The sequence below is a fragment of the Trachurus japonicus genome, chromosome 1 (assembly GCF_045865225.1).
Source record: "Trachurus japonicus isolate A0001 chromosome 1, Traja_1.0".
Lineage (NCBI taxonomy): Eukaryota > Metazoa > Chordata > Actinopteri > Carangiformes > Carangidae > Trachurus > Trachurus japonicus.
Window position 1 is genome coordinate 40,511,661 of NC_140907.1, and position 12,634 is coordinate 40,524,294.

Sequence of the window (12,634 nt, forward strand, 5' to 3'; positions counted from 1 at the left end):
GGTCTAAGGGTTTAAGGGTTTAAGGGTTTAAGGGTTTAAGGGTTTAAGGGTTTAAGGGTTTTGCACCCCTAGTGGCAGGATATGGGTGTTGCAAAAGCGCCCAGAAAACCCATTCACTCCAATGTATGTGTGTTGCCCACTTGCTGGTAAATTGATGAAAACGGCCGTGTTTTTGTTTTTAGGTGTCTTGGTCATATCAGATTATACTTAGAATTTGTTTATTACAAAATGTAGATTGAAACATTAATGTAGACAACTGTTTTTTTTTGTTTTTTTTACTCTCCTATGTGTTAATATTTATCTGTAAAGGATCCTCAATGATGCTATTAACGTGGGTGATCTATAAATGTCCTTAAATTATTGAAAACACCACACTGCTCATTCACCAACAATGCAGAGATGTCAGTTCTTGGGCGCTTTTGCAAAACCCATATTCCTCCACCAGGAGGCGCTGCCATTGGACCGATGCATCTATTGGGTTGAGGTCAGTTTAGCTGTGACTGTGTCTTTATTTAGCAGACTGTCTAATGTTGTGCTGTGAGTATCCTCTCTTCCTCTTTAGTTCCTCTTTTATTAATGAGTATTTAATGAAGTCAAAACATGATGTGTAAAGTGAACATGGTGAAAAATGAACCTATGCAATCTGTCAAACTGTTCAGCAGCAGCAGATGAGCTCTTTCATAACCAGGTTTCTTCATTAAACATTCATATTTTCAACATGGTTCAAGTTTCCAAGGAGCAATTAGCAAGAACAAGTCAGAAACAACATTGTGTGGCAGCGTTTTATTCACAGACATAAACAACAAAACATTAATATTTCCACTTCACTGTCACCTACACATCAAGTTATTCTTTACATCACAAGCCAACATGAGTGGAGAGGTACTACAGCTCCCTCCGGTGGCCAATCAGCACCAACCACCTCAAATGTTGCACACAGCAAACAGCAAACTGAGCAGTATCACTGGTCCCTTCCATCAAGCTGCTAATAGACACATGAGAAGCACAGTGTGGTACAACAGCATCTCTAACAAAGTAGAAGAAAAGCTCATTCAGAGTCAGTGATGATCAACAGTTTACTGCCCTCTGAGCTCACTGCACATATATCATCTATTATAAAACGGAAAGGTGAAATCCGGCAATCTGATTGGTTGTTAACCATGGTATAATGGGCATATAGAGAGCCTAAGCAGAAGCAGGAAGCAACTTCGCCTGTTCAAACAGATAAAGCTGTGTTTCCACAGACCCACCGGTTCTTCTCACTACATCTCACTGATCTCCATCCTTGGTCTTTAAATAAAACTGCACAGTGACCTTCCACAGCAGGTTCTGTCCATAAGCTGAGGGAGAAACATGGTGGTTAGATGAAGGCTGAGAGATTTTAATTTAATTTAAATTGTTCAGAAATGTGTCTCTTACTCTCTGTTCAGATCACTTCCATCGACCCACTTCCACTTTCCATCTTCAACTCTCAGACCAAACCAGAATCCACTGGATCCAAAACTGGCTTCATTGGCATCTGTCTGAGGACAATGGAGACACACAGACGTCAGAGATATTTAAATACACCAAGAACACTGTGATACAGACTCTGTGTTCCAGACCTACAGAAAATACTTTTAATTCTTCTAAGATGTTTTTAATATTGTCATTACCTTCTCTGCTTCATCAGCTATAACGAGCAGACCTGAACCCTTTCCTCTGCAGACTTCTAGAGCTTCTGTCCAGGTTTTATGTCCTGGAGGGTCAGGGTCATTAAATGCATAACAGCTGGACCTCCTATGTTGCCAGCCCTTCTGACAAGGTTGACACTGTCTTCCTGTAACAACAGAGACAAACTAGTTAACAACATTATTGTATAGTGACTGTATTGTATTTGGTCAGTAATTAAAGGGATCTGAACATAGGGGAGAGTGGGGTAAGTTGAGCCACTTTTTGTATTCAGGATCACTACATCAAGACAATTATAGTTTTGTTGCTAACTAACACATCTGCATATATTTCAGGATGTTTTGCATCCCTACAAATTAACAGAATGAGTGTAAATATAACTGTTTTTAAAATATAGCATGTTCAAAAAAAGTGGTCTTGTGACTCAACTTACCCCATGAATGGGGTAAGTTGACCATAGGAGTGGGGTAAATTGATCAACCCCCCCTTCTTTCCTTCCATCCATCTCCTACCTCCCCCTTTACTTAATATTTCATCTGTCCAGGCTACAGGTGAACACAAACTGCAGGGACTTCCTGCTGAGCCACCAACTCACTGAGATTTGGGGAGTTTTGTGATTACGTGGCATCTTGGGAAGAATCCCAGAGATTTTTCTTTGAAAGTAAAGTTTGGCCTCACTATAAACAACTTTTCCTGTTTATAGGAACATACTTACTGTAATCACAAACATACAGAATCTTGATTTAATCATTTGGACATATACAGCCAAAATACATTCATTAAGTGTATAGGATAGGTGGATCAACTTACCCCTGGCCAGATGGATCAACTTACCCCACAGCTACCTTAGCTTGGGTTTATTACTCCCACAGCTAAAATGGTGCAGTTTCATGCTAGGTTTACTACCTCATGTTGTAGCTCATAGATACCACAACCCATGTATAAAACACATTTACAATAATCTCTTTTGGTCTAAACACAATTCTCATGAAACTTATGATCAACAAAATTCACTCTCGAGAGTGAAAAATGATTTTTTGGTCATAAATGTTAAACCACTTTACTCACATGGTTCTAATCTTCACAGACTCCATGAAATGATGCCTGCCTCCCAAATATTTGGTCACATGCTAACTTTTTCCTATAGTTTCCTAGAAACAAGGGGTGGGTCAACTTACCCATTGGCTCATCTTACCCCACTCTCCCCTACTGTTATCTCTTATTGAACAGTAGGCGTTGATGCTCCACTGAGCTCGAGTGACGTTAGACTGAATCCACTCTGTCTCCTTGTCCTGTATTTGTTGTGTCAAGTTGTTGCTCTTTGTCTCCAGCTGCTTGTTTTCTGCTTTCAGCCCCCGGTTCTCTGTAGTCAGCTGATGGTTCTCTGTAGTCAGGTTATGATTCTCTGTAGTCAGCTGATGGTTCTCTGTAGTCAGCTGATGGTTCTCTGTAGTCAGCTGATGGTTCTCTGTAGTCAGCTGATGGTTCTCTGTAGTCAGGTTATGATTCTCTGTAGTCAGCTGATGGTTCTCTGTAGTCAGCTGATGGTTCTCTGTAGTCAGCTGATGGTTCTCTGTAGTCAGGTTATGATTCTCTGTAGTCGGCTGATGGTTCTCTGTAGTCAGCTGATGGTTCTCTGTAGTCAGGTTATGATTCTCTGTAGTCAGCTGATGATTCTCTGTAGTCAGCTGATGGTTCTCTGTAGTCAGCTGATGGTTCTCTGTAGTCAGGTTATGATTCTCTGTAGTCAGCTGATGGTTCTCTGTAGTCAGCTGATGGTTCTCTGTAGTCAGCTGATGGTTCTCTGTAGTCAGGTTATGATTCTCTGTAGTCGGCTGATGGTTCTCTGTAGTCAGCTGATGGTTCTCTGTAGTCAGGTTATGATTCTCTGTAGTCAGGTTATGATTCTCTGTAGTCAGCTGATGGTTCTCTGTAGTCAGGTTATGATTCTCTGTAGTCAGGTTATGATTCTCTGTAGTCAGCTGATGGTTCTCTGTAGTCAGGTTATGATTCTCTGTAGTCAGCTGATGGTTCTCTACAGTCAGGTCTGTGACCCTGAGCTCTGAGAGATAAAAGGCTTCTGTTAGATTCCCAAACCTGTTTGTGAGATCACTCAGATTTTGTCTCAGATTGTGGTTTTCCTCCAGCAGAGCTGTTTGGTTTTCCTTTAACTGCCCCAGCAGCTTTTTATTCTCTACGATCAGCTGCTGGTTGTCTTCAGTCAGCTTGGTGTTGTTTCCAGAGATGACAGAAGTAACTAGAGAGTCAAAAACACAGACAGGAAGTAGAGGAGAGCTGATGACAGAGAATCATTGTATCAGAGCATTAACAGAGAAGTGTTTGGACATGTTTGCTCACAGCTGAGTTTCTACTCACAGTAGATATCAAGGGCCAAGATCACAGAGAGGATGACCCAGCTCACTGCTATTGTTGGAACAGACTGCGTTAAGGAGCGAGGCTTCTCATCTGACACAACAAGAGTCAAAGGTTCAGTTAGAGTTAGAGGATTTGAAACATCCTCCTTTTGAAATGCTGAATATACAGGGACTGTTAAAGGGATAGTATCATTTATTTTAAAAGTGGGGTTGTATGATCTCCAAATAGCCCCTAAGTACTTTAATTGGAGTAGAAGACTCTCTGCACTCCTCCCGTTAGCAACGCCAGCCCATAATAGCCCTGCCCAGAGATTTACAACATACAGTGTTGTGAACAGACCTATAAAAACTGTGTTTTTCCTGCACTTTGAGTGGCTGGAAAAAATTATATTATAGTGAACAATGGAACTGTGTATTTTTTTTCAGGTAAAACCTCTTTTAGGCCGTGAAAATAGGCCGTTTCTTTGGGTCTGTTCACAACACTCTGGGCCGGATTTACTAAGGTCCCAGATAGCGGGCGCTATATTGTTTGCGCCCGCTAAAATATTGCGTGTTTGGTTAGTGCACGCAAAACAGGTGATCCACTAAGAGAAACCCGCTAAATGAAAACACGTGCAAACCGCAATATGTAAATGAGGGTTTTGCGCGTGGTAATCGTTTCCGCCATGGAGAGAGTGGACAGAGAGCTGGACGGACGAAGGGACAGAATGACATTTGATCCGATGCTACAATGACAGCATGTGTGTTCATCTCTCTCGCGCTCTGTTTAGATAAATAAACACAAATCGCTACAGGGCCCAACTCGTCATATAGTGACGAACAGGCAGCAGCTGCAGCGACAATCACACACCTGTAATATGTGTGTGTGTGTGCCGCCCATGATCCAGTGGATTAATAGAGAGCTCAGGTGGGACACACGGATCTAAACGCTCTGACCACTGACCAGAGGGATCAAAGACGGGTGAAGGCAGCGGTGACGGAGCTGAGCAGCCAGGTACTGGAGAGGAGAGGAGGGGAGAGGAGCGCACTGCAGGACAGACGTGCCCCGTGCGTAACGGCGCGTAAAAGACTTTTAACACGGCTGAAAAACTGTTAGAGAATTACCCAGACGTGAGGAAATGCAGAGATGTGAGATCATGGGGCTCTGACAGGTATCAAATCAATAAACGCATACGTTTTGGCAAAGTTGTATCAGTTAGTACATGGTTTTCAGACGTGGTGAATAAAGACGCAAAAACAGCCACCGCAATCTCTTCCTGGTTTGGTAAATCACATTGCACACGCTAAATAAATCTATTTGCATCTACTCCTCCCAGTATTTTGCGTGTTTTGGCAGAAACGCCCATTCATCAAGGGAAACACGCTAAATGCTATTTTGCCCATTTGAGAGACGCAATCCTCGGTGCGCCCGGTTAGTAGATCAGGTTCCACATGTGTTTGCGCGTGCAATCACGTTTGCACACGTTTTAATACACGCAAAACTTTAGTAAATCCGGCCCTGTATGTTGTAAATCTCTGGGCAGGGCTATTATGGGCTGGCGTTGCTAACGGGAGGAGTGCAGAGAGTCTTCTACTGCAATTAAAGTACTTAGGGGCTATTTGTAGATCATACAACCACACTTTTAAAAAAAATGATACTATCCCTTTAACTTTCACATTTTCAAATTTAAACATTATCATGTTTATTAATCATTTTTATAACTGTTGAAAACACAAGTGTGTAGGTTATGTTAATTATAGTGAAGTAAAGTGCGTCAGTAACAGACCTAAGATGGCGGGCAGGTTGTTGTCAGAGCTCACTGCTGCATTAACATAGACGTCTTCCTCACATTCCTCTGAAACAGTTCAGATCAAACACCGGTGGTTAAACATCTGCAGTAAATCAGCTCTTATTGTCGTGTTATACACCAACAGAGTGGTCAAAGTCTGATGAGCTGAAAACCTAAAAATAAAACTGTTCACATGCATTTGTAGTCAGGGCCGTTGCTAGGAATTCTGGGGCCCCTGAAAGAATACTAAAGTGGGCCCCTGACTTTTACACTTTTTTTCTTAGACTACGTATGTATTATCATTTTTTATTTGGCCTACTTTGTTTTACTGTTGTCTGTTTCACTTCATCTGTCAATATTGTGTCTGATTCTATCATGTCTGTCTTGTTATATCTGTGTCTGTCTCATTGTTATGAAATCTTCTCTATGTAAACTGCCTGAGGACTGTGGGTGTGAAAATGAGCTACTTGCATTTACGTTATTGGGCTTCCTCTTTTCTCTTCCTTAAAAAGAGAAAAGAGCTGATGTTATTAATGTACATTGTCCTTTTTAAATAAATAAATAAAATTATGCAGAATAAATCAGTCATACAAAGATTAGACTTTTTTGTGGGCCCTACTGGGCTCTGGGCCCCTAGAATTATCATCACCTTTCTCCCCTATAGCCTACAACGGCCCTGTTTGCAGCCAGTGTGTTGTCATGTACAGTATCAGAAGAATCACATGATAATAGAAAGATGGAGCGCTCTCAGAACAAACACATTCACATAGGCTACATCAATATAAGAAAGAAAGCAGAATAACAGCTGAAAAACTCTGGTCATAACTTACAGTCAATACGCACCTTATTTTTCTACACACAGTTACACACATCGCACATTTTCTACTTTGCACTAAAGTCAACGCTGCCAATTTGTTGTTGTATATACTTTTGTACATCACACTTTATCTTATTTGCTATTGCTATTTCATTATGTATAGTTTGTTCTTTATATTTTACTATTTTATTATGTATAGTTTGTTCTTTATATTCTTATTCTTTATATTCTTATACTATATGTTGTTATCGTCACTGTGTGTCTGTGTAATGCTGCTGCTGCATTGTCATTTCAGCTTGTTATCAATAAAGTCTATCTATCTATCTATCTATCTATCTATCTATCTATCTATCTATCTATCTATCTATCTATCTATCTATCTATCTATCTATCTATCTATCTATCTATCTATCTATCTATCTATCTATCTATCTATCTATCTATCTATCTATCTATCTATCTATCTATCTACCTGTCTATCTATCTATCTATCTATAACATGAAAGCAGTCAAAGTCAGTAGCTACGTACTGTACTGTACTGTAGTGTGGTGTTGAAACGATCGAGCTACAGAGTTTAGAGGACGACTACTAGTGTGAAAATAGTGAAAACAATCAAACAAGATGCAGCAGCAGAAAAGATGAGAAGGTAAAGGTGAAGCTGGATTCTGTTAGAAAGCATCTTACCTGCAGATGGAGAAACAGTTGGGTTTTGGAACGTGACAGTTGGCTGCTGAGTGTTTCTCTTCATCCTGAACACAGCATCAAGTTCACCAGGGACTCTCTATGAAGACGAGTAGAAAAGTCTACTGTCTTTATTTAGCAGACTGTCTAGTGTTGTGCGAGGGAGTTTCCTCTCTTCCTTTTTTACATAATTAGATGTTTTCACACTGCTGCAGTTCCTCTTTTATTAATGAGTATTTACTGTAATGAAGTCAAAACATGATGTGTAAAGTGAACATGGTGAAAAATGAACCTATGCAATCTGACAAACTGTTCAGCAGCAGCAGATGAGCTCTTTCATAACTAGGTTTCTTCATTAAACATTCATATTTTCAACATGATTCAAGTTTCCAAGGAGCAATTTGCAACAACAAGTCAGAAAACAACTTTGTGTGGCAGCGTTTTATTCACATCTGCAGTAAATGAGCTCTTATTGTCAGTGAAAATCTATCTAAAAGTGTTCAGATGCATTTGCAGCCAGTGTGTTGTCTGTCATGTATCAGAAGAATCACATGATATTAGAAAGATGGAGCGCTCTCAGAACAAACACACATTTACATACATCAATATACAACATGAAAGCAAAGTCAGTAGCTACGTACTGTACTGAAGTGTAGTGGTGAAATGATCGAGCTACAGAGTTTAGAGGACGACACACTGCAAAAACACAACATCTTTCCAAGAATATTTGTCTTATTTCTTGTCAAAATGTCTAATTTCTAGTCAAAACTAATCTCTTTCCACTTAAAATAAGACTCATCACCTAAAAATGAACTTGTTTTTAGATCATTTTCACTTGTTTCAAACTAATTTTCACTTGAAATAAGTAGAAAAATCTGCCAGTGAAAGCAAGTTTTTTGTGTTTGTAATAAGAAAGAAAAACTTGCTCCACTATCAGATTTTTTAAAATGAAAATCTGCTTGAAAGCAGTAAAAAGTGTCTAAAAACAAGCTGCTTTTAATGTGATGAGTCTTATTTTAAGTAGAATGAGATTGTTTTGACTAGAAATAAGACAAATATTCTTGGTAAGATTGTGAGTTTTTGCAGTGAAGTGGAAACAGATGTCTTGATTTAAACTGTGAAACGGGTCAGTTTGACCTGAACACCACACAGGGCTTAGATATGTCCAGTCATCCCCCAAATTTATTGTCTTCATGTATGAATTTATATTGTACATGAAATCACTAAAACTTGTAACAGAAATAAAGCCACAGAAACGATATGATAATTTAAAGAATTTTCCCACTGAAATGAATAACTAAAATTGATTTGAATCCCCCTTATGAAATAAACGTTTATTCTAGGCCTATTTTATATTTAATCTATTTTTGACTATTTATTTTGAGATGTTTATTTTAATTTTAATGTTATTTCAACTGTTCTAAATGTATTCTATTGAAGCACTGATGTGTATGTTGCTATTGTGAGTGGAGTTTTTTAACTTGCACTGATGTTGATTGATGTTCACCTGTCATTCCCTTCACACTTATGGTTTATGCACTACGAAACATGCCAGTGTTGTTTATTTTTGTACTTTTTCAATAAAACATTTGAGGGAAAAAAGTCATTTTGTCTCTGGACGAAAGAAAAAGACCAGATTGTGTCTTTGTGTCACACTGAAATCAGTCCGACCTCCGTCAGAGCAGATCGGTTCCGGCCGGAACCTTCGTGTAGCGGCAGCGGCGGCGGCTCCTTCCGGTGTGACGCACTGTCATGGCGGCGCCCAGCGAGCAGCGACGGACTGAGAGGAGGAGGATGATCTGATCCGAGGAGAACCGGCTAAGACAGGTGAGACCAGACGGAACCAGGACCTGGGTCACCTGGACCTGGACCCGCTGAGCCGCTGAGCCGGTGAGCCGGGTCCAGAACCAGAACCAGAACCAGAACCAGAACCAGAACAGTTCAGGACTCAGAGCCAGAAACCTGTCAAACGTCACATTTTATTATGTTTATTGGTCCTGTGGTTCTGGTCCAGGTTCTGTCCGTCCCCCCTCCCTCTCATTCTTATTTCTAACATTCTTATATCTACATTATATAAATATATAATGGGTTTCATGATGTATCTGTCAAATGGTTCATTATGTTCATTATGTTTCTATAAATATAATAAGCCTGATTCAGTTAAAGCTATAAACTCCTTCATGGGGTCAAGGGTCCAGTCAGTGAAGTTAGTTTTCAGTTGGATATCTGACAGACATTCGCTCCTTTTCAATACATTAAACATTCATAGAAAATATTACATGTGTTTAAATGCAATGCATGCATGCGTACGAGCTGTATTCCTTATCCTCCTGTGTGCCGGTGTTTGTTCTGTGTTTGGTGTGTGTCCTGTAAGCCCATGAGCTGGGCACCTATGGGGCAAGACACCACGTTTAATAAAACATTATTAAAAAAAAAATAACAACAGGTGTGTGTCATAGAGGAGGCTTAGCTCTACCATCCTGTGGTGGTTTAGAGTCAACAGGTCACATGAATCTTTTATCACATGACTGAATCTTTTATTTTATACAGTAAATCAGAGTGTTAGAGCTCAATAACTCCCAGGTCATGTGACCTATTTGCTCTAAATCACCACAGGATGGTAGAGCTAACCCTCCTCTACGACACACACCTGTTGTTGTTGCATTTAAACACATCTTATATTTTCTATGAATGTTTAATGTATTGAGAAGGAGTGAATGTCTGACAAATATCCAACTTCAAACTAACTTCACTGTGGTCTAACATTCTTATATCTAAATTATATAAATATATAATGGGTTTCATGATGTAGCTGTCAAATGGTTCATTATGTTCATTATGTTTCTATAAATATAATAAGCATGATTCAGTTAGAGCTATAAACTCCTTCATGGGGTCAAGGTTCAGTCTCTGTTTTTGATTTATGATTTATGAATCATCTACCACCAGTCTGCCGTAATGTAGCTAACTGCCTCTTCTACTTAGATAGATAGTAAACTAAACCTGTGTGTTATGGATGAGTGAGTCTGTCTATCTCATGCCTTCCCATTCAGGTTTTCCTCACACATCCATTCATATCAGACACATACAACACGTTGAAATGACTTCCATCTTCCATATTGTCAGACTTCCACTTTAACAATTTACCTCCATCACTAAAACCAGTCTCTCTCTCTCTCTCTCTCTCTCCACTGTCTTTGTTCAAAAACAACTGAAAAAATCACTCTTTCTTTGGCAAAGATTTGTTCTGGATCTGTCAATCTTTATTTTTCTTTTTGTATGTAAATTGCTACAAAAAAATCTCTGTTATTTAATAGTAATATTATGAATTACAATCTATTTTTGACTTTGAAGACCTCCACTGTTGTTTCTACATGGGGGAGGTATTTTCATACTTCCACCTCTCTTGCATTATGTTTAATTTCACCATTTTCATTGTTTTTAAAGGGACAACGAGGAGTTTTGGCAAGTGAAGTGTGTTCATACTAAATTTACCATTAGCCTCCGCGCGCACCGTGAAATTCTTGCCAAAAATGTTTTCATTCATCAAGAATTAAAGTCAGAGGTTGGAAGACGATCACATACCGTCGTAGTTCCCACCATAAACGGAGATTCGGCGGCATTATTCTCATGAAACCGAAAGTAAACCACCACCACTAATAATAACAAAATAACCATAGAGACAAAACCATAGATTTATCTAAAATGGACCATTAACAAGTGGTAACGGAGATTCATCCACATTAATATCAGACTTTTTTATAACCAAATAGAAACTCCTGGTTGTCCCTTTAAGAAGATACTGTTCCAATAAACTAAACTAAGTGAACTCTCTGCTGCAGGTATGAATGTGATGTCATCGGTGATGTCATCGGTGATGTCATCGGTGATGCGCGGCGGCCGGCGGCTGGTCCACGCCGACCCGGTTCTGCTCAGCAGCTTCCTGTCTCCGTCCTGGAGCTCCGCCCCCTCGCTCTGTCAGCAGGACAGGAAGTACGCCGCCAAACAGGTGAGGAAACGACCGACCGTGGTAGCCACACTGCAAAAACTCTACATCTTTCCAAGAATATTTGTCTTATTTCTAGTCAAAATGTCTCATTTCTAGTCAAAACTAATCTCTTTCCACTTAAAATAAGACTCATCACCTAAAAATTAACTTGTTTTTAGATCATTTTCACTTGTTTCAAACTCATTTTCACTTGAAATAAATAGAAAAATCTGCCAGTGAAAGTAAGTTTTTTGTGTTTGTAATAAGAAAGAAAAACTTGCTCCACTGTCAGATTTTTCTACTTTTTTCAAGTGAAAATCAGCTTGAAAGAAGTAAAAAGTGTCTAAAAACAAGCTGCTTTTTAATGTGATGAGTCTGATTTAAAGGGGACCTATTATGCTTTTCCAGCTTTTCAGACTTTTATATATGTTTAAAATGTTGGATAATGGTTCTAGAGGCCGTGGAAGTGTCATATCCTGAGGTTAATGCATTTGGAGGTAAACCCTGCTAGATAATTGGGATTTCTCTGCACACCTGTTACACTCGGTTGCGCTGAGTTTTTTTTTACATGAGCTCGCGTCTACGTCGATGCGTGCCGGACTCCCCTACATGGTCATGCCGAGGTCTCTGCTCCAGCCCATAGACCGGCCCTGCCTCCTCCCATGCTGCTCTGTTGTGGCTGGGGTCACAGCGGAGAGCGGAGCGGACTACTTCCTGCTTCTTCCCTGCATGTTTTAGCGCTGTAGCGTCACTTTACTAAGTTTTATTTAGAAGTTTACGCCGACGTTTCATGTAAGTGAAGCTCTACCTGTGTGAGGAGCGACGTACCGCCGGACCGACGTTGTTCGCCGGACCGACGTAACGCTGGACCGACGGAGCACCGGAGCTCTGGAGCTGCAGCGGCTCCTCACACAGGCAGAGTCCGTCTGCAGGCCTCCTCGGCCGGGCGGACGTCCGTCTGCAGGCCTCCTCGGCCGGGCTCCACAGTCTGAGCTCCAGCTCACTGAGCCCAGGCTCCCTGCTCCTCTCACCCACAAACCAGAGCCCTTAGCTGGGCTGCACGGTGACCAGCTGCCCCCCCTTTACCCCCCGGAGCTTTGCTACGCACCGCTACCGACGGCAACGATGACGGCGGTCCGATAGCAGCGGGACCGGCGGCGGCGGCGATGGTAACAAAGGACCGCCCGCCACCGGACACGGCAACAGCACCGCCCGCGGCGGCAGCGACACGGTAACGGGGGTCGGGACCGACCGCGGCGCGGCGAGGACGATGTTGTTATTGTATTTTCAGAGTGTTTTCCATTAGTTGGTAACTTTAACATGACAGGCTTT

General features: G+C 40.9%; 2 protein-coding genes across 3 annotated transcripts in view; one reads left to right on the forward strand and one right to left on the reverse strand.

The window, feature by feature from the left end:
- Window positions 1-1,216: 1,216 nt before the first annotated feature.
- Window positions 1,217-7,381, reverse strand: LOC146992624 (uncharacterized). Its single transcript, XM_085791124.1, has 8 exons — window positions 7,318-7,381; window positions 5,813-5,881; window positions 4,048-4,137; window positions 2,882-3,928; window positions 1,656-1,819; window positions 1,568-1,589; window positions 1,420-1,507; window positions 1,217-1,340 (listed from the first exon to the last, which is right to left on the reverse strand). The coding sequence occupies exons 1-8, from the start codon at window positions 7,379-7,381 to the stop codon at window positions 1,217-1,219; spliced, it is 1,668 nt and encodes a 555-aa protein (XP_085647250.1).
- Window positions 7,382-9,019: 1,638 nt separating this feature from the next.
- Window positions 9,020-12,634, forward strand: part of mtif2 (mitochondrial translational initiation factor 2) — a 29,995-nt gene continuing 26,380 nt past the window's right edge. The window contains exons 1-2 of one of the 2 annotated variants that reach the window (XM_085788216.1): window positions 9,020-9,141; window positions 11,157-11,323. In XM_085788216.1, the coding sequence (XP_085644342.1) occupies window positions 11,159-11,323 (165 nt within the window). In that variant the 5' untranslated portion in view covers window positions 9,020-9,141; window positions 11,157-11,158. The remainder of the gene's footprint in view (window positions 9,142-11,156; window positions 11,324-12,634) is intronic. The other variant, XM_085788208.1, reaches the window with a different exon arrangement.